The sequence below is a fragment of the Caretta caretta genome, chromosome 2 (genome assembly GCF_965140235.1).
Source record: "Caretta caretta isolate rCarCar2 chromosome 2, rCarCar1.hap1, whole genome shotgun sequence".
Classification (NCBI taxonomy): domain Eukaryota; kingdom Metazoa; phylum Chordata; order Testudines; family Cheloniidae; genus Caretta; species Caretta caretta.
Genome location: NC_134207.1, coordinates 112339836 through 112367221, shown reverse-complemented (window position 1 = coordinate 112367221; position 27386 = coordinate 112339836). Strand labels below are relative to the sequence as shown.

Sequence of the window (27386 nt, the reverse complement as noted above, 5' to 3'; positions counted from 1 at the left end):
ACTGTGTTCAGGTAGAGGCCAAATGTGGAAAGATTTTAGCTTCAATAGGATAAGTGATGCTAATGAAGCCTTCAAAACTGAAGAGTGATATAGCTGATGATTAGTGGCTCAACTTTAAAAAAATTTCTAAATGTCTACACACTAGTATAAAAAAGGATTTATGTTAAATGCTTCAGTTGGACTGATGAAACTCTACATTTAAATTCTAAATCTTGTAAGAACCTTGTTTAGGTCAAACAGTATTTTTAGTTTTACTCACAAAAGCCTTGTATTTCCTCTGAATGTTTCTATAAGAAAAATTAAGGACCCTCCAACTAGTGAGGTGTTTTAGGCCATATCACTTGAAAGCAAAAGGTAGCTACAACATGAAAAAAGCTTCCTCCTCCAATTAGCTCAAGAGAGGAACACAAAAGAGAAGGGTCTGATCCAGAAAGATTTTAAGCACTATTAACCTGAATCAGGTTTCAGAGTAACAGCCGTGTTAGTCTGTATTCGCAAAAAGAAAAGGAGTACTTGTGGCACCTTAGAGACTAACCAATTTATTTGAGCATGAGCTTTCGTGAGCTACAGCTCACTTCATCGAATGCATCCGATGAAGTGAGCTGTAGCTCACGAAAGCTCATGCTCAAATAAATTGGTTAGTCTCTAAGGTGCCACAAGTACTCCTTTTCTATTAACCTGAATGGCAGTTACAAATGGTCAATACCTCTTAGATCAGTCCCAAAATATGCAGGTTTATGAAAAAGAATGGACAATATGATAACTGCAAAGGAATGGATTAAATTATGTATGACATGGCAGGATTTCTCACAAAGCTAATAAGCAGACTTCCAAATACTATCAATAATGTAGAAAGACATCTGATTTAAAGTCCTTTATTAACCTGAATATAAAAAGACAGAAGTTGTCTACAATATAGGACAGAGTTCTTGCTTCATGTGGAAACAAAATTTCTTTACAAAGTGAAAAAATAAATACCTCTTGGAGTAAGGTTTATATGCTAATATGTGCGATAAAAAAGTAGAGTTTTAATATTTTGACAAAATGTCTGTGCAAAGAAACAAATGCATAAACACACATTACCGCTACATTAAGGCAATATGAAAAGTATACTCAGAAAATCTCAGTAAAGTGACAGTGTAGTTTTCTAGCTTTAATTTAGCTAGTATTGCACCCAAATATGGTCTTCTAGTTTCCTCTAAATCATGGAGGATACACTAGTTGACTGAAGTCCAAAATGCCCAAATGGGGGGTGGAATATAAAGAGTTTTAGCAAGATAGATAACCAAGCAACTCAAAAAGTAAACTTATGAAAGCACTTAAATTATACAACGTTTACACTATTTAGGCCAAAATGGATTTTTGATAGTTCAAGCAAAATCAGCCTCCACAGGTATGGCAGATTTATAGGATGACAGATGAATTTGTGGCAACCTGGACACATCTCTAGGGTTGGCTAACTTAAATCCTTCCCAAGTGGAAATGGTTTCCCCTTTTGATTTGCAAGCAAAGCCCCAGAACATTTCCTCAGTGGAGCATCATTACTAAGCAGGAGAGACTTTCCTGACTAACCCCTCAACATCCAGAAATTAAAATTTGCTGTAAAGAACACTTCCAAAATTATCACTGATTTGAATTAAGCTTTGATTAGATTGCTGATTTAAATACAACTGCTTGCTTAAAGCCTTGCAACCTCAGGTTTTTAAAAGTACCTGATTTTTAAAATAGTTTCCCCTCACTTCAGAACAATTTACTAAACACAAACTATGAACATAACACTAAAACTGATGTATACATTTGTAAAAAACTAGTTTTGCTATTAAAATAATGGAGTGATCACACTAAAGGAACAAAATAAAAAGAAACTTAAAACCAATTATAAAATGTGTAAAACTACATATTGAAATATCCCTGCTGGGTATATCAAATTGACTTTACACCACATTCCCCAGAATTACCTAGCTTTTGGCAATATTGCCACATTGCAAGCTCATGCATCAAGAAGAACTTTTTTATCCTTTAGATGACATGAATTTATTTAGAGTTCTGTTTTCACAAGATGTCCCCAAACCATCTTCTTAGGCATGCTGAACAGAGAATATTGACCCCTCCATGACCCAAAGGTGTAGTGGGGTTTTGCTTCTCATTGTAGGCAGGAGCTGGAGTGATTGCCTTCTTCACAATCAATGGCTGTAGTTCATCTTAGTGCAGTTTGTAAAAAGTACATGATGCTTTAGAAGTGTACATGTTGATCATATCACTGTCAGATTGAGAAGACTGGTGTGGGTTGGCAAATACACGTGCTGGACATGCTCTACCCGAGACCTGCAAACTGGGCATGACTGGAGAGAAGATAGAAAGTATTAGGGAACACTCCTTCACCACAATTTTCAGAGACCCTATATGTCTCATGAGCACAAAGTCATCACCTTAATGAATAAACATTGTTGGTGAGACTGAAGTATTCAGGTCTGTCTCTATATTTCCAACATGATACCACAAGAAACTTCCATGCCACTGATTCCTAACTTCTCCGCAAAAAATGCCTTAATTTACATCAAAAGTAATGACTACATACTATACCAGACCTGAAGAAGAGCTCTGTGCAAGCTCAAAAAACTTGTCTTTCACCAACAGAAGCTAGTCCAATAAATTACCTCACCTACGTTGTCTTTCTTCACAATACAGCCTCACCTATTTAGTTTATCATCTAAACATAACATTGTGAACTAAGACATTATGCAAACTGAGTTTAAATACCAAATCAAACTTTGCTGAGTATATTGGTCAAGATCAGTTAATTATACTAGTAAAAAATGAACTGTAAAGTGAAATCAATTGTTTAACACATTAATGTGGAATGTCCCAAGTGACACTGCAATTACCTGCAATTGGGCAGCACAGGTCTCACAGCATACTGTGTGGCCACAGGGACAAAAGGTTGAATTTATTTCTTCCTCACAACACACCATACATAGCATAGACTCCTTCAGCTTCCGCAACTTCTCTTGAAGAGCTTTTGTTTGCTGGCAGCTGAGACCCTCACAGCTGTCACAGTTCATATTACTTTCTGAAGACTTAAGGGGAGAATTTGGTGGCGTTTGGTCACTTCTTGAAACAAGATCCACAATACCAGCATTGTAAAGAGTCCTCCTCGCATGATCATAAACCTCCTTTGATGTTCGTTTAATGTCAAAGACATACTTTTTGCCAAGATTAATGTTTTCATTCAGGAACAAGGATGCTAGGTGACCCTTTAAATCTCGACTGTACTGCATCATGACAGCGCTAGTAACAGTGTCACACCTACAAGACAAACCCATGAGACAAGTGAAAAACTTGATTAGTTAATACTGAAGCCTCAATGTATCTTATTTGTTCCCTGAGCTCAGACACCCGCGAAGGATGGAAGATCCACAGCATGGTTAGCCTACATAATTTTGTTTCTATATACGACAGCTGTATTTGCAAGGATTTTTAAAAACAGGATTAGAGGAATGAAGCTATAGATTATTTTGATGTTTTCCATAAATTATAAACTTGTTTTCATTTCTAGCATATTAGTGTCTACTGCTTACTGAGGTATCTATTAGAAACCGATTTAGTTCTCATTCTGAGAAAGTGCTATGTATATTGTAGTAGTGCAGAGAAATATTTTGTATATTCTCACCCCAGAAAACCTCAACAATAAGAATCTATCCAGCTCTTGGATGTAAGAAGCAAAGTAGGACTATGCTTGAATTTTGTTTCATACCATTCCTGGTGTTGTGTGTGCAGGAATAGCAGCAAAGATATGATGGAATTCTGCAGGGGAATATCTAAAATGCAAGGTAGTCTGAGGAAGTGTCAGATACCTACAATCCTGTGCCAAGTTTAAATCCTGACTCAACTGCTGCTGAAAAGGTAGGAAGAGTGGTTTACCCACTAGTAATACAAACCTGTAAAATGCATGTGTCTCTGTTATTGCTCTGTACAGTCCACTTGCTGCTCTGGTACTGATCATCTTAAACAAGAGAACTATGCTATTACCAGACTCCTTGGTGACTGTCAGATACACGTTCTTCCCAGACTGGGTTGCCATTTGAACAACAGGATAAGCAATCCTAAATGTGAATAGAAAATGATGAGTAGTGTGCGCGTCGGGGGGATTATTCTCCTTCTAAAAATTAAGACAATTTCTACAGCCACTCACATACTGTACTATGAGAAACGTCCTCTAAGACTACCCAGAAGAAATTAACAGCTACATTTGCAAACAAAGAGGCCTTCCCAATCTTCTATAATGCTATATTGAAAATGCTACACTGAACAAGTTCAGGACAGCTATACCACTAATACAGTCCCCATGGAAGCACGTAATTTATTTGTATAGCCCCAAACACAGCATTTTAAATCAATGGTCTCCTGATGAAAAGGCTATCAGAAGTGGATAAATCCCCAGGCACTGCATGCTTTGGCAGCTTCTTGCATGGTCCAACCAGAACACAAAGATACAAAAGATTTTAAACACACTTCCTTTAGAACACCACAGTTTTGATTATATAGGTATAGAACCAAACTATAGCTCACAGAAAAGTCAGAAGGTGAGATTTTCGCCCCAAGAACTTACCTGTTAATGGGGCTGAAGTCATCTTTACAGATGGAGATGCCGTCAGGCCCAACACCAATAAGAAGTTTCTGCCCTTCACTGTCTCTCACTGAATGCCACTCTACCCCATAGTTCTCCAGTGATGACACAATCTGCAGAACCTGGTACTCTGCTGAAGCCTGGCTCAGCCCTTCTAGTTCCTTGTGCTTTGCAGTAATACTGTGGATAAAAAAAAGACTGACAGGTGAACCATTCAGCCATATGCAGTAATTTACAGCAAAATCTCATTTTAACAAGGTTTTAAATGATCAAGTTAGGTGGTCCTTATATAAAAGTACTAAATTAGTTGGTCTGTTTAGTTATAGCTGGCTATATGTTTCTGATCATTAAAGTGACAGAACTAATTAAATATTCTTGGACTATTTAAAGGATCCATATATTGATTGATTGAGTGTGTGTGTGTAGAAAGAGAGATCCTTTCTTTATATAAATATAAAGAAAAAGCTGCATGCTATTTTAGAAACTGTCCCTTGTGTAGAAAGGCTTTCAGATCGCAAAGTTCCTAGCAGTAAAAAATTCACATGCATGCAAATACAACATTTAGAATTTTTCTCCTTGACGTTCAGGTTTTACACTAGAAAAATGTGCGCGTGCGCAAGAAGTAGACTCAGGCTTGTTTACAACACAATCTAAGGGTATTAAAACTATGGAGAGTCTAGGTATCTAAAGTCCTAAAATTGTACCTTTAGACAAATATAGTCTTCTATATGAAAGACTATTTAGGCTACTTTTACTTCCTAATCAAGGAATATTTAAATAGTTACCACTTCTATTTCGAAAAAGGAAATGTAAACTGCAGTCTACAAATGCAGCAGATATGTAGGGCAACTTTCATTAAAAACATTCTGGTTAGAGTTTGGTTTCCTTTCAAAGAATAGCTGACTGTAACACTAGCTTTGATTTTTTTGCAACATCACTTACACTTACGTTTTAGCACCAAATAGCCAGACATTATCATTTACTAATTTAAATTCTTAAACAATTTTTGTCACTGGTTAGAGTAGTTACAGCAGTTACTTACCTGTCTAAGGTGGCAGTAGTGAGCTCCTTTGCACACATCTCTTCGTAACTGTACTTGGCAGTATTCTGGTTATAATCCCCAAACTTCATGTGAGCCAACAATGCACTAAGTTCAATGGCATGCTCTGAAGAACATTGAAGATTACCAGCCAAAAGATCCTCCCTTATATGCAAGAAAAACATATGCCTGCAAGAGAATTACTTTTTATTTTTAAAAAGTTTGACTAGCATAGAAGTCAATAATTGTTTGAGACTCTAGACTGGTCACTGAGCATATTAAATAACGAATAGTTCTGGCATCAGAGTTAGAAAACTGACTTGATTTTGTTAACGCTTATGCTATCTTTTCAAAAGCCAGCCTACATTAAAAGATGAGTTTCTTTCAGTAGCTTCATTTAAATACTGAATTGTCCAGCAAGTCCAAAAAGATCAAATATCTTAAGGCCATTAAAAAAAATTCTCACCATCAGTGAATATCTGAAATGTTAAACTCATCAAGTGAGAATTACAGATTAAACAAAGAAAACACTCATATTGCATGTAAAAGGCTACCCATGTAGTTACATTGTTCCACTGTCATTTCTAAATAAATATGCATTACTTCAGTGTGCACTATCATTTGTAGTTAAGTGAAGCGAATATTATAAAATACTAAGCATAAATCAGCACATGCAGTTCTGTGAAATATTACAGTTGAGAAATCTGTGGGAGATTTTTCTGTTTATTCAAAACAAACAGCTCTCCAATAGTACTCTTACAGAGGTGGTTAATTTTCCCCAGCCTGAAAGAATCCAGTGAAAAATACTTGAAAAAACCTATAAAAGTGCTGTGAAAACATATATATACTATGTTTACTTTGTAAGCATATTTATTCAGCCATTTATTGCGGTTCTGGGTTTAGCCTCGGACCTTTATATTTGGATCTGTCATGTTGGCTAAACAGTTGAAAAAACAGGATGGATAAAAATCAATTTGAAAAATTCAGACTTATTTAAATCAATTTAAATTAAACCAATTTAAAATTTGACAACCTATATTTAGACCTAAACTTATTATAAGCTATAAAAATAATTTACATTACATAAAAATAGACTTCAAGCAGTATGTATTTTCAGCTGTTTTAAAAGAAGTCAAATCACTGAACTGGTGGCAGTCACTCACTAAGCACCAGGAATCCGAGTCTGAAATGCTAAAACAGCTTTTGACAGAAGTAGTCTCTTCCGCAGATGCAGAGAATATTTTCTTCAAGTCACTTTCTTCAACTAGTTCAGATCAATGACTAGTTTATTCAAAGGTGAGAAACCGAAGGAGAATGAAAACAGCAGGAAAGCCTGTTTTAATATTCCAAATTATAAATAAAAATTAGGTATGAAGATGAGATGTTCTAGTTCTAAAATCTTGGAAGGGCCTGATGACCAGAAACCACCAGCTCAATTCAGTAACTACTAATACTTCCTTTGTTTAATAAAAGAGTTTTAAATGCAAAACATCATCAACTTTTTCTTATGTATCCAGCACACTGAAGGTAGTTTTATAGAATTAATAAAACCAAACTTAGAAAAATATTGGTTCTGTACATTTAATTTTTCCATCCACATAGAGCTTGAAACAAGTCTCATGTAAAAAATTAATTTAGTAAATATGAAAATGCTTCACTCATCATTTTCTAACATAATAAAAATGTAAAAATTAAGAACCTGAACAAATGAATGTTAAGCTCTGTAACTGCTTAAATGTTTAGATACACTGTATCCTTCTGGTTAGCAAGAGTACCACCAAATTTAGTATAAAGGCCACATTTTGTTTCAAATCAACATGTTTTAAGGGTTACCAACCAATGAGAATCAACCTTACATACTTCAGGAAACTAACTACAGAGTACAAATGCAAAACAAGATTAAAAGTCATGGTTTCCTGCTTGCCAATTTAAATCAGTTAAACCTGGTGATGGAAATCAATGGGATCACAGACTAATTGCCATATTTCGGGTGTTAAAGCAGAGACTCATCCTGAAGCAAGATGCTGAGCTACTCCAAGGTCTGGAACAGGGACTTAAGGGCTTGTCTACACTTGAAACGCTACCCACTGTAGCGCTTCAGTGTAGACACTACTATGCCAACAGGAGTTCTCCTGTCAGGGTATGTAATCCAACTCCCCAAGAGGCAGTAGCTAGGACAATGGAAGAATTCTAACAGCCTGTGTAAACTGATCTAGCCCCTGGTGTAACGATGTTGCTGAGGGGTGTGGATTTTTCACACTCCTGAGCAATGTAGTTGGGTCGATCTAACTTTTCAGCGTAGGCCAGGCCTTAAGCTACGTCTACACTTACAACATTATGCCACTGTAGCACTTCAGTGTATATACTCATTACAGCAACATAAGGGGGTTTCCTGGTGCTGTAGTAATCTACTTCACTGAGAGGGGGTAGCTAGGTGAATTGAAGAATTCTTCCACCCATCTAGCATGGTCTGCACACCCCTGAGCGACGTAGCTGCATCAATTTAATTTTACAGTTTAGACCAGACCTTATCTGGGAATCAATATTCTGCCCTTCCATTTCAATAGTGGAAGTTTTATGCAATGGCATATTTGATCTTGAATTAAAATAAATGTATTTTCTGCATTTTGAGGTGAACATAAAACCTATCTAATCTTGCTAATCAATTTTTGACCAGGTTTATTTTAGACCATTTATTTTAGAACTATCCATTTTCATTTCTTCAGCTAACTTGTTCACCAGTTCCCTACCTTTTTAACTTTAGACATGCTGAGTCAGGTAAGTTCTTACATTTCGTAATCCTTACGCATTTGCCAACCAATTTGATGCACTGAGCGGCAGATTTCACATTTGCTACAGTTAGAATGAGAAAGTTATCTAATGAATAAAATATTGTAAAGACTAAAAATAACGAGAGCTAGCCCAGGCCTGAGCGGTGATGAGTTGCAACCTGAGTTGCAGCTCTCTTCCCCCGCCACCCTCCAGGGAGAAGGGGAAGAGAAGGGATGCTTAGATCTTCAATCTGACTACATACCAATACACACAAGAGAGAATTGATATACCAAATATAAAAACTAACCAAAATAATTGTTTTATAAAGCAATCCTTATGAATCATGAAAAAAAAATCATTTTATTTTTGCTTTGCAGTTTACCTCTAAAAAAACCTGAAGCATTATTAAAAAATTGCAACATGTTTAACTCTAGGGTTTATTATATCAAATTGAAATTTTAGCCACATGCATGCAATCTGACAATATATTTAACTTTTTAAGAGCAATTAATGCAGGTTATCTAAATTAAACTACTCAGACTTGCTCTGGCCAAGAGAGCTGTCTAACAGTAATCATTTGTTCAACTTTGCCTCCCCCCAAGATTAGAAATATGAAAAGTCTGTTTACACATTTCTGCATACTACTGCTCTTTGAAAGTACTTATGATTTATGTAACAGTGACATTTAAAGGAATATAGCAAACTTGAAAACATTCTCTGCCTGAAAAATTTACTCCTACTATAGTTGCAAGTGACAAGATTACAGCTGAAAAAAAAAGCAAAAAAAAATGTCAGTGTGCTTTGTGCAGTTGACAGCACTTTGATTATACAGGAGAAACAGCAAGACAATCTCTACCATTACTGAGAAGGCCCTACAGACATCAACAGGAGCTGTGAAAAAGCTAAAGATTTCTCTAGCAGATAGAAATGCATTAGAGAAGAAACTACAATAGAGACAACTGTTCTAGAACCACTTCCACCGTCTCTTGCTAAAGACCTATCAAGCCTAAAAAGTGAAGACGCAGAGAAGATACAGAATTCCAGTGTGACCTTGGGCAAGTCACTTAGCCTCTCTGTGCCTCAGTTCATCAACTATAAAATGGAGATAACAGTACTTCCCTAGCTTACAGAGGTGTTGAGGTGTTCAGATATCATGGTAATGGGGGCCAGATAAATAGTTCAGACGGACGCCCACTGTAGCTTTTTCACCTTTATTTTTATAAAAGGACACTTGAATGGAGCAGACAAAGCAAAACTGGGATGGAAAAATTTCTGAAGGCTTTAATCATTGATTACAGAGCGCTCAACATTTAAAATGCTAATTTTGACCAGTGTTCCCTCTTCATACAACCTGTTTCAGTTCACACTCCCCAAAATCATTTTAATGATTATCTAGGTTCCAGTTGCCTGATACACGTGCAACAACCAGAACCTCAGAATCTGGTGAAGTCCGCTGATACTACCCAGGGCAGATCACCAAATTAAAATAATGGTGTGTCACTTAACATGAAGAGTTGTGAACTAGACTCCTAATTCTGCAAAGTTCATCTGCAGGGCTGAATGGACTACCTGTAGCATTCTTGAGCCAGGAGGCATTAAACCAAATTTCTGCAAACTAGTTTTGGGGCTTGAGTACAAAGCTTTTATTGAATCTCCAAAAGCCAGGATAGACTCAGGTGGATCTCTAAGGCACAAGGTGCTCAATTCTTCAGATCTATGCATTCATTTCTACGACATTCTGTTCAACAAGGCAGAGAGATTCAGCACATTCAGAAAACTGACTGGAAAGTCAAGATAAAAATGAAGTGGTGGTCCCAAGAAGCATTCCTGTAGCAGTTCACTAATTCAAAAACTGAAGCCGCCTTTAAGTTGGTTTCTATTTAATTTTTTTAAACAAACTGCACCGGTTGCTATAAACTATTTCAGTTCAACAAGTTTATTAAAACTGAATTAAACAGTCACTGACCAAGTTTCATGGCTACTTCATGGCCCAACCTGATGATCACTTTAGATAAGCTATTACCAGCAGGACAGTGGGGTGGGAGGAGGTATTGTTTCATATTCTCTGTGTGTACATAAAGTCTGCTGCAGTTTCCACTGTATGCATCCAATGAAGTGAGCTGTAGCTCACGAAAGCTCATGCTCAAATAAATTGGTTAGTCTCTAAGGTGCCACAAGTACTCCTTTTCTTTCATGGCTACATTATTTATCGTTTTAGTTATACAAGGATACATTTTTAACCCTTAGAAACATGCTGGAAAAAACACTACTTTAGTCTCATTAGAATTGCTACAAAAGTTAGTACTTCACCAGTTCTAAGATTCCGCCTTCTCTTATATCATGTGACTGATTCAAACAAGTAGTTCTTTAATTTATTTTTCCAAACCAGTTGTACAGTATCACTTCAACCTTAAAACCTCTTTAAAATACAAAGCAAATCTTCATAATGCAAATTTTCACTCTTAATTTAAGTTTTAACCATGGTTTGTGTTAATCTTAATATCTCCCAGACTTTGGCACACTTCTGACATTACTAAGCCTGTGAAAAAAATAAACTCTGAAATCAATTGTATACAGAAAAACTGCTTTCCAGTGTAGTAATAGAAAGTCACCCATACCTTCAATCAGATTCAGATAACGTTGTAACACTAATAGGAAAAAATTGAAATTAAGAGTTTAATCTTACTACTCTGCAATGCAGGACAAATCCTCCTCTCAAGTTTAACTGTAGTATTCCTGCATGACAATCATTCAAAATTTCTTGCCTCCAGTGTAATGCACCCAAGATTGTATAGCATTAGGATATTAAAACTTGTCTTCTGTTTGAGTATGAATATTTTTGTTTGAGAATGAAGCCAGGTGCTCCAGAATATTTCTGGATATAAAGCAGACTACCTCAAAATATAATCTACAGAATTACTGTCAGAATTGCAAAGTAACTAAAGGTTTGTCCATACAGGATAACTCACCAAAGTTAAGATAATTAACTAAAGGTGAAGTTAGGGTGCATACATTAAAGTGCATTGCACCCCAAAGTGGATCTTCTCATTCAGAAGTAAAATGGCCTTAGTTTGCTGTAGCTTGATCCTTGGAATTAAGGCCACTTTACTTCTCAATGCAAGGATCCGCACAGGGATTTAATGCACTAATATATGTGCATTAACTTCACACCTTTAGTTAGTATGGCAACTCCCACGTAGACAAGCCCTTAGTCTTCAATTTGACATTTCTAGCTAATTGTAGCCCATAACAGGACTCAGGAGTCCCAAGGCTTTTTGAAATAAAGCATTTAAGGCAGTTGGAACAACAGTACCAAGAGGCTTCTGGCCAAGCACCTACAACATTAAAATTAGTTTATTTTAATCTTGTCTTTTATACTGCCCTAATCTTTCTCATACAAATTTTACTGATGTTTTAGCAGCATACACAAACCCTCAGAAAAAAGTTCCAGAATCAAATGCATAGTGGCTTAGATTTATTTTTCTTTTTGATAGTACTTCCCAAAATTAAAAAGCAATGCTAATGATGCAGAAAAGGTGGTCAACATAAGGATTTTTGTCTAAATGGTCAACGGTATGAAAATAATTTTAGGGGTACTGAAAACTACCAACCCTAATCACTAACACAAATCTACATGTTGTGCCTACTGTTCCTCTCTTCATACATGATTTATGCAGAGTCCCTGGAGTGACACCTGTTGCAAACAGAAACAGGTACTTAAGAGCCATAATGAAATTTAGACGGGGCAAAATTCAACAGCCCACAGAAAGCATAATTGTACATATTCCAGATTTTAAGTCAGACTTGAAATTCTACTTCCCCTTCAAGAAAAAAAGTTCACACTTAATATGCAAGTTCTGATATCAAAATATTCCTTTTGTATCCATAAAGGTAATTAAAAATCTTTTTAGTCTAGTAAGGTAAATATGGGAACAGTCCAACAGAGCTGTCTTAATCCCTTTCTTGTTCCACGCTCCAGCTGAATGGTGCCTACAAGGGAATGAGGCAAAAAAAGAGCTGCAATCTCCTCTCTGCTTGTGGTGGGAGAGGCAATAGGTGGCCAGTGTTTCTCAAAAACTAGGTGGCACAATCAGGAACATACATCTCTTGGAACCTCCAGTTACTGTGCTCCTGGTAGAAATACTGCTGGTCCTTTGGGGGCTAAACCCCTCTAGTACTTGGGGGTCCTCTCACTGATACTGAAATGTAATTTGCAGCTCCTTGCATGAGGTGAATTTGAACTATGAAGTATAATTCTCTCAAAATGGAGTTAGACTGTTGAAAAACCACCATCTGAAAAGCTGAAAAATAAGGCCCACCTACCCCAACAAGATGACCCAATGTAAGTTAGTTACCTGATATGAGAATCTAAAACTCTGCACTGGTGTACTCCTATTATATTTCCCAGTATCTCTATCCTAGTTTGCTCTCTGTAAAAATAAGTGAAAGGTTACTAACACTATTCAACTCTGCTTCAGATAAACAATTAGATGCATTCAAACAGGAATCCCTGTTGAGGTTACAGGGACAAACCATCCCGATGAGTCGAAAGAATAGTAAATATGGCAGGCGACCAGCTTGGCTTAATGGTGAAATCCTAGCGGATCTTAAACATAAAAAAGAAGCTTACAAGAAGTGGAAGGTTGGACATATGACATATGGGAAGAGTATAAAAATATTGCTCGGGCATGTAGGAATGATATCAGGAGGGCCAAATCGCACCTGGAGCTGCAGCTAGCCAGAGATGTCAAGAGTAACAAGAAGGGTTTCTTCAGGTATGTTGGCAACAAGAAGAAAGCCAAGGAAAGTGTGGGCCCCTTACTGAATGAGGGAGGCAACCTAGTGACAGAGGATGTGGAAAAAGCTAATGTACTCAATGCTTTTTTTGTCTCTGTTTTCACTAACAAGGTCAGCTCCCAGACTGCTGCGATGGGCATCGCAAAATGGGGAAGAGATGGCCAGGCCTCTGTGGAGATAGAGGTGGTTAGGGACTATTTAGAAAAGCTGGACGTGCACAAGTCCATGGGGCCGGACGAGTTGCATCCGAGAGTGCTGAAGGAATTGGCGGCTGTGATTGCAGAGCCATTGGCCATTATCTTTGAAAACTCATGGCGAATGGGGGAAGTCCCGGATGACTGGAAAAAGGCTAATGTAGTGCCAATCTTTAAAAAAGGGAAGAAGGAGGATCCTGAGAACTACAGGCCAGTCAGCCTCACCTCAGTCCCTGGAAAAATCATGGAGCAGGTCCTCAAAGAATCAATCCTGAAGCACTTGCATGAGAGGAAAGTGATCAGGAACAGCCAGCATGGATTCACCAAGGGAAGGTCATGCCTGACTAATCTAATCGCCTTTTATGATGAGATTACTGGTTCTGTGGATGAAGGGAAAGCAGTGGATGTATTGTTTCTTGACTTTAGCAAAGCTTTTGACACGGTCTCCCACAGTATTCTTGTCAGCAAGTTAAGGAAGTATGGGCTGGATGAATGCACTATAAGGTGGGTAGAAAGCTGGCTAGATTGTCGGGCTCAACGGGTACTGATCAATGGCTCCATGTCTAGTTGGCAGCCGGTATCAAGTGGAGTGCCCCAGGGATCGGTCCTGGGGCCGGTTTTGTTCAATATCTTCATAAATGATCTGGAGGATGGTGTGGATTGCACTCTCAGCAAATTTGCGGATGATACTAAACTGGGAGGAGTGGTAGATACGCTGGAGGGGAGGGATAGGATACAGAAGGACCTAGACAAATTGGAGGATTGGGCCAAAAGAAATCTGATGAGGTTCAATAAGGATAAGTGCAGGGTCCTGCACTTAGGACGGAAGAACCCAATGCACAGCTACAGACTAGGGACCGAATGGCTAGGCAGCAGTTCTGCGGAAAAGGACCTAGGGGTGACAGTGGACGAGAAGCTGGATATGAGTCAGCAGTGTGCCCTTGTTGCCAAGAAGGCCAATGGCATTTTGGGATGTATAAGTAGGGGCACAGCGAGCAGATCGAGGGACGTGATCGTTCCCCTCTATTCGACATTGGTGAGGCCTCATCTGGAATACTGTGTCCAGTTTTGGGCCCCACACTTCAAGAAGGATGTGGATAAATTGGAGAGAGTCCAGCGAAGGGCAACAAAAATGATTAGGGGTCTGGAACACATGAGTTATGAGGAGAGGCTGAGGGAGCTGGGATTGTTTAGCCTGCAGAAGAGAAGAATGAGGGGGGATTTGATAGCTGCTTTCAACTACCTGAAAGGGGGTTCCAAAGAGGATGGCTCTAGACTGTTCTCAATGGTAGCAGATGACAGAACGAGGAGTAATGGTCTCAAGTTGCAGTGGGGGAGGTTTAGATTGGATATTAGGAAAAACTTTTTCACTATGAGGGTGGTGAAACACTGGAATGCGTTACCTAGGGAGGTGGTAGAATTTCCTTCCTTAGAGGTTTTTAAGGTCAGGCTTGACAAAGCCCTGGCTGGGATGATTTAACTGGGAATTGGTCCTGCTTCGAGCAGGGGGTTGGACTAGATGACCTTCTGGGGTCCCTTCCAACCCTGATATTCTATGATTCTATGAAACACACGCTAGTTTCAATGGCAGCAGTTAGCTTTTATTTGCTCTTAAAATAAGAGGGCACCATATCTAATTCAATTCCATGCGCAGCCAGTGTTACTATGTAAAATAAGCGAGAAACTGGCCATTTCCTCACTCTATCCCCCATATAATCAAATGTCTAAACTAGCTATAAATTTACATAAACAAACCAGCCATTCTTACTAACATTGGCCTGTAAGAGCAACTAGGTAATGTGGTAATGAAGCAGTTCACTGTACTAGTCTTTAAACCAGAATGCTTATTTTGCATTTTTCTTACTGAGTCACTATATGTGTATTTCAAAAATACACACGTAAACAAAACAGTCCTCAATGGAATATGGCAATGCCATATTTTTGAGCAAAACTATTTTCAAAGCAAGTAAAACAGAGCTATTTTAAATGCTAGTTCATTAGACTTTTCAGTGTAATATGTCAGTGAAAAAAAGGTGCCAAAAGCTATATATGAGTATCTGATTTTCAACCCAGTCACACAAGTAAGTTATATAACCTACTTTGTCTCAGTGTCAGGTTACTGAAATAACTTTAATAAAGCTTGTTTTAGTCAGGCATTACGTTTCTCAGCTTTCTAGAAAACCTGTTTTAAATAGAAAGCTAACTTTAATAGAAGTGATGGCCTCTGGTCAATTAGGAAACAAAATATAACTAATTGGCATCAATCTTTGCAGAAAGCTTTCTTAACAAAATAAAGTGTCCATATATCACATACTGGAAAAAAGATGTGGACAGACAAATTACCCCAGAGGTATGAGGTTTGATTTGGAAAACCATCAACCTATCAACCTCAGTCTAATACAATAAAATAAAATTTCTTTAAGATACTGTTCAAAGGGTATCTCACATCAGTCAGGTTAAAAATATAAAAAGGAAATAAATGCTGGAGAAATTATGGTGAAAGAGGAGATTTTATGATTATCCAACGGTCACGTCCAGTCATTAGAGTATTGCGATGCAATCCATAACCAAATATCACAAATTGTTAGTCTCTAAGGTGCCACAAGTACTCCTTTTCTAGTTGAAATGGTCACACAAAAGGAAAAGAAGAATTGGTCTCATCTGCTATTAGCCGCTCCACTACTGATCGCCTCATACTGGAAAAAGAAAAACTGACAACCACAGAGGAATGGTTCAAAAAAATATGGGAGGTTGTGGTTATGGAAAACACCATATTAACCGAACAAACAGAAGGCAGACTGATACTTAGACAAAATACACCCATCCCTTTTTTAAAAAATATTAACATTTGATAGACATGCCTTGTCTTACTTAAATAGGTGTATATAGAGATTTCATTTAATTTATTACAATCACTAGAAACAATACAGGTGTTGTGATAATGCTTACTCTGTAACATGGTAACACCCTGTTTAATAGAAAGATTTGATGATTAAATTCCTGTATAATGTCTTTTTGTACAAAAGCTAACTGTTGTAATGATAGTTTGGTTTCTGCTATTTACCAGGCAAGGATTCGTAAGCTTGTTTAAACATTCCTAAATAAAAAGAATTAAAAAATAAAAATGAAGCTTGTTTTATTTTACTTAGAATAATCTTTACTTTAAAATTAATTTCAATGCTATACTTCATAAACAATGCACATTTTGTACATATGGGCTCAAGCTGAGACTTTATCTTAACATACAAAATAATAAAGCAGTACATTTCAAAAGTACTACTATTAACTGCAATTTGTCCCTTCATACAGTTTGGCAAACATTGCTTATTGTTATAAAAAGGTGACAAGTTCCAAAACTTCTTTGCTACTTGTTTCACAAAGAAATCTTTTAACCACAAAAGCAGAACTTTCTGCCTCGAGACAAGAGTTCTAAGCCAATCAGGAATTGAATGTCTTCAGATCCTGGGCTGCGTTCCAATGCAACAGTCAGTGATTTGTTAGACATGCCTAGTAGCTATTAGTCAGGGGTTACTCGCAGTCAATGACCTAAAGTTACATTACCATCACTTTACCATAGGGAGCCATACATCCTCCTCTGGAGCCTCATTGCTAAAACAAGTACAAAAGAGCCACTCCTAGTCACTGAGGTTTTAAAGTTTAACAAACTCATCTGAAAGTATAAGCTAAAACTGCTTCTGAAGTCTGCCAATCATCTTGGATCACAAATTCAAACCTATTTGCTTCCCAACTCTAAAATCCCATTTGCCTTCTGTTAGAGAATTGTTTTATAGCAAGTTCTCTGATACAGCAAACACCACCTCTTAAACCCCGATTCCTTCGAATTCAATGGAGCAAGAACCCTGCTACAGTGATCACTTGACAGTATAGGTTATTCTAATGAACAAACTACTTTAACCAAGCCTGGACCATCTATTAAAACGTCTATTTACAAATGCAAAAAAATATTTTGAAAACCATGAAAGATGGAAATGTCTTTTAAACTGTGTTAGAACATAAACTGGTAATGTTTCAGATAAAATGAAAAAGTATATTCTTTCTCAAAGGAATTTATTTCCTACTCAAAGAATAACAGAAACCTCAAAGACTGGAAAAGTATACAACATATGTCCTTGAAATAGGCCTGCTCTTTTCTACATGTCTGAGAAAGCTTGCTTGGGAAATTTGAGCTGCCACAGCATATTATTTCAATAGATCTATGCCTGCATTGACCATTTTACCTTTTATTTCAATGGAAACCAGTCTAAATTTGTGAACTTTGCAGCCAGAGTTCACCACAATAAAGGATTTAGATTTTAAAAAACCAGCAGCCAGCCAATAAACTGAAACCCAGATTAGAGCACCGATAAAAGCAACTGTTTCCCCACTCTTTAAAAGGAAGAAAAATTTAGTAGGCATAAGATACTTCATGCACACCTCCATTTACTTAACTAATGGCAGCTGTTTCATGGCCATAAAGGTTAGACAAATTAATCTGCTATGTCCTGGAAAGCCTAGCAATGCAAAGAAAAATAAAGACCATAGAAAATATTTAAGAGTTTAAACTTTTATTTTCCACTATTTTCCATGTAGGCAAGAAAGAGAGGGTACTATTAAGTCAAAACAGCTTTCTGACATCTATTTGATAGAAGTTGTTTTGAATACGTAACTGACATAAGAATTGTAGACAACACTGTAAACTGAACACTCAGGCCATGACTATGCTACAGCTGTAAAGCCACAGTGGAGGCACTTCCTACATCCATGAAAGGCTTTTCTTGATGTACTTAATCCACCTGTCTGAGAAGCGATAGCTAGGTCAATGGAAGAATTCTTCTTCTGTCAACCTTACTAAATCTACACCAGGGGTTAGGTTGACCTAACTATGGTGCTCAGAGCATCAAATTTTTCATGGACCTGAGCAATGTAGCAAGGTCAATCTAACTTCTGTGCATAGACCAGGCCTCTGAGTTGAATAATAAGTGTTAGCATAGAGTTCTTTCTAATGAAATGGTAAAATTGCCTATTTGTGTTCTAACTTTAAAACCATTCAAAAAGGGGCAAAAAACAGTGTTTGACAACTGTCACTCCAGCTCTTCAGTATTGTAGTATCTAGTAATTTACAGCTAACATGCTTTTGTAATTTAAAAACAAGTGTGGTATTTAGTTAATTTAAGGAAAATCCAGGGCTGTGATCTGCATACGTCATGGTGTCAAGGTGTGAAAAACATAAGCTAACTTCAGAGGCAATATTTAATCTGGTACAAGCTAGACCTCCTGGCCTTATCTACACTGAAGAAATTGTCATGTTAACCACTGTTCAAGACCACTTGACAGCCAACATATTTTTACATACAAAATTTTCATCAACAATGCACAGGCATTTGCACAACTGCTTTGAATAAAGCTGACTATCACGTCATCCATCCCTGTGTTATCTGCATGGTTGCAATGTCAATGAAGAATACAAGGTGTTGCAGCTGTAGTGGTACAAATGACCCTCCAAACATGCCAGTGCACCTGCTCATTATTCAGTGACAGCTCAGACAAGCTTCTGGCCTGCTCTCCCTCCTCAATGTCTTCCCCTTACACAGGCCTGAGAATGCCATGGCATCTGCAGTGAGTGTGAGAGAATGTGTACCAGGCTGTAGCTCCTGGCCTTCAGGGACCACATGTAGTACTTTCTACAGGACAGAAATACTGGAACCAACTGAATTAAACCAGAAATGTGACCACAAGAAAAACAGACATTATGCAGTTCCAGAGTGCTGTGTATATCCAAAAGAGGATTGCTTAGTGAGGCCTCTCCAGTTGCAACTTGCACCATTGTAACCCCACCAGTTCAGTTAATAGTTTAATTATCTAACACAGGTGCAACCTAAAAGACCTACTTACATCAATGTGAGTGCAAAAAGGTTTATGTTTGTGTAATTTACACAACAAAGTTAGGTGGTCTCAAGCCTGGTCTAAACCTAAAATTTAGGCTGACTTAGCTACCCCGAGAGATGCAGTTAAGACAACCTAAGTTCTAGTATAGATGCTATGACTTCAATGCAAGAAGTCTTCTGTTAACCTAGCCACCACCTCTCGTGGGGATGAATTAACAATAAAACAGAAAAATCCCTTCCATCACTGTAGCAAGCGTCTACAGTACTGTATAGGCACAAAGCTGCAGCGCTGTAGCTGGGGCACTATAACGTTTGGAGTATAGACAAGCCCTCAGTTAAAACTAAGTTTGTCCTTTTTTATTATAAGGGAAGTCTTTTCATTTTCTCTGACTTTTTCAACCAGAGAAATATCAAGAATGTCAAGCCAGTTCTGCCCTTGTTATACAGGACTTTTTGGAAGTTCTCGGGCTTTAGACCATGAGCTCTGACACCTTAACTGAATACTCAGGAGTATTCTATCTTTATAAAAGGATTCTCTCGCTCTCAAATGTTCATTGGAATTCAATATGTAAAAGTACCACTCAAACGCCTTCCCCTCTCAACTGCTGTACTTGCATGAAGTTGTCAAGGCAGTTTCACTAAATCTCTGGATGACCAAGAATTTCCAAGATAGAAAGGATTTGAATTTATATTATAAAACAAATTAAAAAAATTCAGATCTTCATACATCATAAAGAGGGGAAAAAGGACACATCTAATATGTAATCTTCCTGTATAATAAGCATTCAGATCAGACCATCAGCCACACCGCACAAATGAATTAGCTGAAAATTTCTGGTAAAATGAAGAGTGAAATACCCGACAATCCTGGTATATGCATGTTCATAATAAACTTGAATTTCACATTAAGATAGCGGATCATCATATTTTGTGCTATTTGTTTTCAGACAGTAGAGTTCATCAGTTTATGGCCCCCATCTAACACTAGAACCTAATGGCTGACAGAAATTAAATATACAAATGCTTTATGTTGCTAGTTCAAAAGGAAGAAAGTTATTGACCCCTCCAATGAAGATGTGAGACATTTTCTCGTGTAAATTAAAATCAATAAGGCTTCATTTCTATTTTTGCTGGAGTTTGGAACTCAAAAGATTGGTAACGATGCATTTTTCTGAAATGTAATGTATCGTCAATTTAGTTATTGTGCTTTGTTAGTACACCTCTACCCGATATAACGCGACCCGATATAACACGGGTGCACATACAACGCCGTAAAGCTCTGACACGCTGCTCTGAGCAGCATGTTAAGGATGCCGGGCCGGGGCATTGGATAAGGGGCAGAGGGTCTCGGGGGTGGTCAGGGGCTCCCTCCCACCCCCAGGGTCTGGGAGGCAGGAGCTGTGGGGGGGCACTTTTGGAGGCCCCGCAGTCCCAGAGTGGCCCGGGTGATTAGTGGGGGGCCGGAAGCAACCCACTCCACTTCCCTCACCCCAGCCCCAGCCATGTCGCTTGGGGGAGGGGGCTTGCAGGAAAGGATTCCCCCCCGCACTCACCGGCAGCAGAGCAGCCCAGCCCCAGCCACGGCACTCCACTTCCCGCTGCAGGTGAGTGCGGGACCTTTCCCCAACACACCACCCCACCCCACAGCGACACAGCTGGGACAAGGAAAGTGGAGCGGGCTGGGGCTGAATCGCTCTGCTTCCCACCACCAGTGAGTATGGGGGGGCATCCTTTCCCCAACCTCCCCACAATCACCAGCGGCGGAAGTGGAGCACCACGGCTGGGAGGTGGCAGAGTGGAGCGGGCTGGGGCCGCATTGCTCCGGTTCCCGCCGCTGCTGGTGAGTGCCTGTCAGGGTGCGGGGTGTGTGGATAGGGGTCGGAGCAGGGGGGTTAAGTAGGGAGTGGGGTCCTGGGGGTGATTAGGGATGCGGGGAGTCTCTGGAGGGGGCGGTCAGGAAACAAGGAACAGGGGGGCCAAAGTTCGATATAACACGGTCTCACCTATAACAACTGAGATTTTTTGTTTCACGAGGACCGCATTATAACGGGGTAGAGGTGTATGTCTTCTACAGGAGAAATAAAACAGCTGTTCCTTTTGTAGCTTGAGAGAGGACCTATAGCTGTTTGAAAATTATTGTAATATGACACTAGACTAAGGAGTTTAGCAAGTTTAAGCATTGTGTGAGAAGCCACTTCCTACACAAGCAGTTCAGAATGACCTGCAGTAACATGCTGGAAGAGAGGTTACTATCGGGCATGCAAACTCAGTATAAATATCACATGCTACCTCCTGTATTTTTCTTTCACTTGTAGCAATAAATATGTATGGAATTAACTATGCTGTTCTTAGCTCTCATACTTAGCTACATATTATGAATAAGTTACCCTTCCTCTTCAAGCTCCAAAAAAGACAGAGAACAATACATTTAAAGTCATGTTAGGTTTTCACAGCAAGCTATATATACAGCTCAAAAGCAAGTAAGTTGAATATAAGAGGTACTAAATGATTGATATAGACAACGTACTGCTACTTTACAGTATTAAATTACAGAACATGAAAATGTGAAATGAAGTTCACTCAAGATTGGATTCATCTTACCTTGTCTGTTCTTGCAAAATAAGATGTGGTTCTACAAAAAACTTGACACGCAGTTTAAATCGGTAAGGAGCTAGTCCATCCATCTGCTGGGAGATCCTATTTCTCAAATTCAGCCATAAACTCTCTCCTTTGCTGCCCGTGAACTGCAGTCCAAAGTAATCAACTTCTATAATCCCCAACCTTCTGCATACCTATAACAAAAATTGAAGTTCTGTACAAGTGGCTCTACAACATAGCTAATACCAAACCCATTACCCAAACACAGAAGTTTAGCTTTTTAAAAACTGCTCTCACACGTTACAAAATCTCAACACTCAAATAATAAATTTATCTTACTGAATCACTTTTCAGTAGAATCATAGAATATTAGGGTTGGAAGAGACCTCAGGAGCTCATCTAGTCCAATCCCCTGCTCATAGCATAAGTAGTCATCAAAACTAAGCAAAGCATTAAAGAAGCTGTCCAGATGGCAACCTACAGATATATATGTATATAAATATGAAATGGCAATAAAAACAGGAGGCACCTCTGTTGGTCCACAACACATATCACAAGAGTTATCGCTATTTCCCCCCTCAAACCTGGGCATCTAAGCAAGAGTGAGTGACCTGATTCTCCATGATGCGGAGTGTGGAAATTAGATGATTAAGGGGAAGTATGACAGAGATCTATAGAATCATGAATGATGAAGAGAAAGTAAATAAGTAAGTGTTATTTACCCCCACACACACACCGAAGAACCAGGTTACCCAAATAAATTAATAGGCAGCAGGTTTAAAAACAAACAAAATAACGTATTTCTTCACACAAGGCACAGTCAACCTGTGAAAGTCATTCCCAGGGGATATCGTGAGAGCCAACAGGGTTCAACAAAGAATTAGTTAAGTTCACCAAGGATAGCTCTATCAATGGCTATTAGCCAAGACGGTCAGGGAAGCGATCCCATGCTCAGAGCCTAGGTGTCCCTAGCCTCTGACTGCCAGATGCTTGAGCTGGAGAACAGGGAACCCACAGTGACCGGCTCACTGGATAACTGCCCTGTTCATGCCATCCGCAGCACCTGGCGCTGGTCACCCTGCAGACTAGGGTACTGGGCTAGATGGACCGTTGGTCCGACCCAGCACAACCCTTCTTCTGAGCATCAGCAACGCCCAAGGAAGCCAAGGGCACTTCTGAAAACCAGGCTACTTGTTTAGGTGCCTAACACAGGCGGAGCGACCCAGGTCTGACTATTTTGGCCACCGTGGAGTCAACTGAGCAGGCAGCACGGTTCAACGGAGGCAGGGGAGGACGGACAGATCAGAGGCAGCAGGGTAGCCCCCCTCCCGGCCACGTGTCTAATGTTTAGGTGAATGTTTGCGATGCCACGCGAGAGAACCCCCGAGCACAAGCCAGGGTCCTGCCTCGGGGTGTCCCCAGGCGCAGGGGGGGTCCCTCCCCGCCCCCTAAGCCTGGGAAGGGCGAACTTGCCGCAAGGGGAGGGGATGGGAGGAGAGACGCTGAGGCCTCTCCCCACCCCGCCCCGCGGGGTCCCCACCCGGGGGCAGACCGAGCACCCGAGAGCGCAGCAGCCTCTGCGGCCAACATGGAGGAGGACTGGGGAGACTCGCCTCAGGGAAGCAACAGAAGCACCAGCCGCTCCTCCTGGCCCCCGACCCCTTCCCGTGCAGACACCCCCCCGCTCCCGCGCAGCAACCGGCCCGCGGAGGGCGCGTTAGTTAAGGTGCGCGCGCGAGCCCCGCGCGGGGCTGCCGCCGCCGCGTAACGGGAGGAGCCGCGGGGAGGGGGGGGGGGGTCGGTCGCGAGCTCCGCAACGGCGGCGGCGGCTTCCAGGGCCGTTGGGGAGCCGCGCGGCTGGGAGCCCCCGGGGCGGCGCCTCACCTGGTTGAGGCAGTCCTCGCCGTTGGCTTTGGGCTCCACCTCCACCTCCATCACCACCGCGTCCGGCCTGGTCACATAGCACAGCATGGCTGGGGCAGACATCCACCGCCAGCGCGGCCCCCGCCTCGGACGCCGGAGCCGGAGCCGCTGCCGTCGCCGACCCAGCCACACACCCTGCCCGGCGCGCCGCCGCCGCGGCGTGTCCCCTCCCAGTCCCGCGGCCACTTGTGCGCGCTCGCCCGCCCCCGGTATCGCCGCTGCCCCGCGCTCCTGCCGCCGCGCTCCGACCGGCCGCCGGCGCTGGCGCCCCCCCCATATATCCGCTCCACCTCCCCGCCTCCGCCGCCGACCGGCAAAAGCCGGCCAATCCCAACGCGTCTCTCATCGCGGCAGACGGTCGCTCTCGCCAATCAGAGCGAGGCTCTCTTGCGACCCCGGGGGCGGTTTGTTGTTGCTGCTCCCTGACTCCCCCTGCTGGGCTACAGTGGGGTGGGGCCTGCTGCGTCCAACGGGCCTCTCTGTCCCCAGGATGCAGGGGAAGCAGCCGCCTGGCCCCACCCCTGACAGGCCCTGGAGGTCTCTGGGGCTGCACAGAGCCAGGCTGTCCTAAACCTCTTCAAGCAGGGAGCCAGCCACGCTGAGGCTTGGGCTGCACTTCAACATTATATCTCCTTGTATTAGCAGTTTACTCACACCCCAGTTCACTGAGCTATGCCCCCAAGCCCCTGGTGTGGACGCAGCTGGCTCAATGGATGCGTGCGGTTCTTGCCAGACTGAATGGTGCTCAGGGTGGTGGCCTTCCTACGCCAACAGAAAACCCCCTTCTGGCAGCGTAGGCTGCCTCTACCCTACCGGGCTGTGCTGACATAACTGGGCTGGCATAGGGTCCGTAGCATAGACGTAGCCTAAAAGCTAGTCTTCCCATGGCGTTGTTCTGAAATAGCTATTCATGAATTACGGCCTTTGTGGACACTTCTATTCTGAAATAAGAGGGATTTTTCCCAAATTAGTCCAGTCCGCTTTAGAGTTCTGTCTGGAGTCTCTGCTGGTGGGTCTGGGGATGTGTCTGCACTGGCGGTAGGTGTCTGGCCACAGTTATGCTGTGTAAAGTGACCAGGCTGGATGTGGTGGCAGGCCCCATGAGAGAACGTTTGGGCTGTAGTACATCATGTTTGCTGTGGCCCCATCCCCTCTCGTTTCACTTTATTTACACAGATGCTACAACATTTGGGGGATCCTGTGAGCTTGGGGCCCTGGTACAACTGTTCCCCCTTCCCTTCTGTCAGCACTGTGTGGCAGTGATGGAGGAGGTTGAGGTAAAAGGCAACAACAAGGACTGTCTCAGAATTATTCATTTCAGAGTACAATATACAATTATAAAAATGTATTTTGGTATCTTATTTCTAGGCTAAAATGATGCATCTGATTCTGTGACTGGAAAATAATTTGAGATACCAATATTAAGATTAACACTATTATCTCTGCTATGTCCACCTTTGTTCCTGCTTATACCATTTATTTCATCGTGCACAAGGCACAGGAGATGGGGCAAACTGTGCAAAGTGGCCACAGACTAAAGTTCACCAACCTCCATGCACTGTGATGCTGCATCTGGGCACAAAGGATGATAGGCTGTCCTTGTATACAGAACTCAGTAGATATGAACTATTGTAATAGACAGTGTGGGCTGGCTAGAGGAAAAACACCTGCACTAGATAATTACCTAAAAGTATGCATTTGACAAAGGCACAGAACATGTGTGAAGTAAAATAGCTTCTAGCTGAGTGGTGGGCAACTTGTGGCCAATCAGGGTAATCTGCAGGCGGGCCACGGCCACTGGGAGCTGTGGGCGGCCATGCCTGCAGCCTGTCAATATAAAGAAACTGTCTCGTGGCCCGCCAGCAGATTACCCTGATTGGCCACGTGCAGCCTGTGGGCCGCAGGTTGCGCACCACTGCTCTAGCTGCTTTAACCTACGTAGGGAATAATATAAGCCAGTATGAAAGTAAAGAACACGTCAGCAGACAGGGGAGGTCCCAGAAAGAGGTAGCAGTCCAAGTGAATAATAGGCAGCACAGAGCGAATAGGAATAGGCAGTCTGTCAAGAATAAAATAGGATTCTGGAAAAACTTCTTGAGACTAAATGGAAAAAAGAGTAGAGAACTAACTAGTGGAATGTCACCACATGGATGGACATTAATGTTCTCGCTGCAGTTAATTCTGTATGGCACATCTGCTTCGGTCTCTCTGGGTATTTGTTCTGCATCCATCAGCATAGCATTTGACCACTATTATTAATTAGTATTACAGTAACTCCTGGATGCTACTCTTGAACAGGTCCCCCTGTATTGTCCATTCCTGATTTGGTGGCAGCCACACAAGAGACATGAGCAGAACAATTCCCAAGCTGCTGTGCTATCCTATCTATCGGTGGGGGATGCTGCTCTACGAAGGCTGCCAAGCAGGCTCTGGTAATCACAGACACCTTGTCAATTTCTGCCTCTCTGTAACAAACAGAAGCATACCCTTTGATGGGCAGGTTGAGCACCAACTGGTTCCTACCAATACTGGTTATACATGATGCAATTTACGATCCATTTGGAAAGGACAGTCACATGCATGTGACATACAATGTTTTTTACATAGTTGTGTGGGTTTGTTTTTTTAACTTGTCCACTGATCAGAACAATGAAGGTTTCTGTATTATGCGTCCCTCTCTTGTCCTATATTTTTTCCTGTCTCTCCCCCACTCTCTCTCTCCTGTTCTTATTCCTTGCTTTCTCACTTTGGCAATGCCTTTAAAGTGCATTGAGATCCCTAAAAGAAAAGCACTACAGAAGTACAGTGTACCATCATTACTACTTTAACTCTTTCTTTTGCTCCTGTTTATTTCCTGTGTCTGTCTCTTCTTATTCTGGGTCAAACTACCAGCAGCAGCCAAGAAATAAACTTTACTGCCAGATGTGAGGTGGAATGAAACTGACCAGGATCACATGATTCCAGTCCGTTCCTTTTGGCAGCTTCTCCCGGGGTAAAACTTCTGTGTGAGAACAGTCATAGAGCAAGGCTGTTTCTTGGAATTGTCTTGATTGCTAGTGCACATCACTCATGTGGAAGATGGTGTATGAATGGAGACACATGGAGGGCGGCTTAGAATGAGAAGCTAGTCCAACACAATCATAGAAATGTAGGGCTGGAAGGGTCTTTGAGAAGTTATCAAATTCAATCCCCTGCACTGAGGCAGGACCAAGTAAACCTAGACCATTCCTGACAGGTGCTTGTCGAGCCTGTTCTTAAAAACTGCCAGTGACAGGGGTTCCACAGCTACCCTTGGAAGACTATTCCAGAGCCTAACTAGCTGTCATAAATATAAAGGGAAGGGTAAACACCTTTAAAATCCCTCCTGGCCAGAGGAAAAACCCTTTCACCTGTAAAGGGTTAAGAAGCTAGGATAACCTCGCTAGCACCTGACCACAGTGACCAATGAGGTACAAGATACTTTCAAAGCAGGGGGGGAGAAACAAAGGTTCTCTGTCTGTGTGATGCTTTTGCTGGGAACAGAAAAGGAATGGAGTCTTAGAACTTAGTAA

General features: G+C 41.1%; 1 protein-coding gene and 1 long non-coding RNA gene across 3 annotated transcripts in view; one reads left to right on the top strand and one right to left on the bottom strand.

Moving 5' to 3' along the window:
• Positions 1-13706, top strand: part of LOC125632159 (uncharacterized) — a 70662-nt gene extending 56956 nt beyond the window's left edge. Inside the window, exons 2-3 of the long non-coding RNA XR_012667023.1 lie at positions 3778-3903; positions 13347-13706. This is a non-coding gene — a long non-coding RNA (uncharacterized LOC125632159). The remainder of the gene's footprint in view (positions 1-3777; positions 3904-13346) is intronic.
• Positions 860-24074, bottom strand: MYLIP (myosin regulatory light chain interacting protein). 2 transcript variants are annotated; one of them, XM_048839912.2, is made up of 7 exons: positions 23797-24074; positions 21916-22106; positions 5670-5855; positions 4610-4807; positions 3939-4103; positions 2886-3306; positions 860-2342 (listed from the first exon to the last, which is right to left on the bottom strand). In XM_048839912.2, exons 1-7 carry the CDS (start codon positions 23896-23898, stop codon positions 2253-2255), a joined length of 1353 nt encoding a protein of 450 aa, XP_048695869.1. In that variant the 5' UTR covers positions 23899-24074; the 3' UTR covers positions 860-2252. The 2 variants fall into 2 exon arrangements, with proteins under 2 accessions (XP_048695869.1, XP_048695870.1); XM_048839913.2 differs by lacking the exon at positions 23797-24074 and adding an exon at positions 22252-22290.
• Positions 24075-27386: the final 3312 nt, after the last annotated feature.

Excerpts from the sequence above, each read along its gene's own strand:
- MYLIP (XM_048839912.2), bottom strand. The coding sequence starts at position 23,898 with ATGTCTGCCCCAGCCATGCTGTGCTATGTGACCAGGCCGGACGCGGTG. Across the intron at positions 22,107-23,796 it reads GCGAGGACTGCCTCAACCAG|GTATGCAGAAGGTTGGGGAT; the intron begins GTGAGGCGCCGC and ends TTTTTGTTATAG. Across the intron at positions 5,856-21,915 it reads ATTTTGCAAGAACAGACAAG|GCATATGTTTTTCTTGCATA; the intron begins GTAAGATGAATC and ends ATTCTCTTGCAG.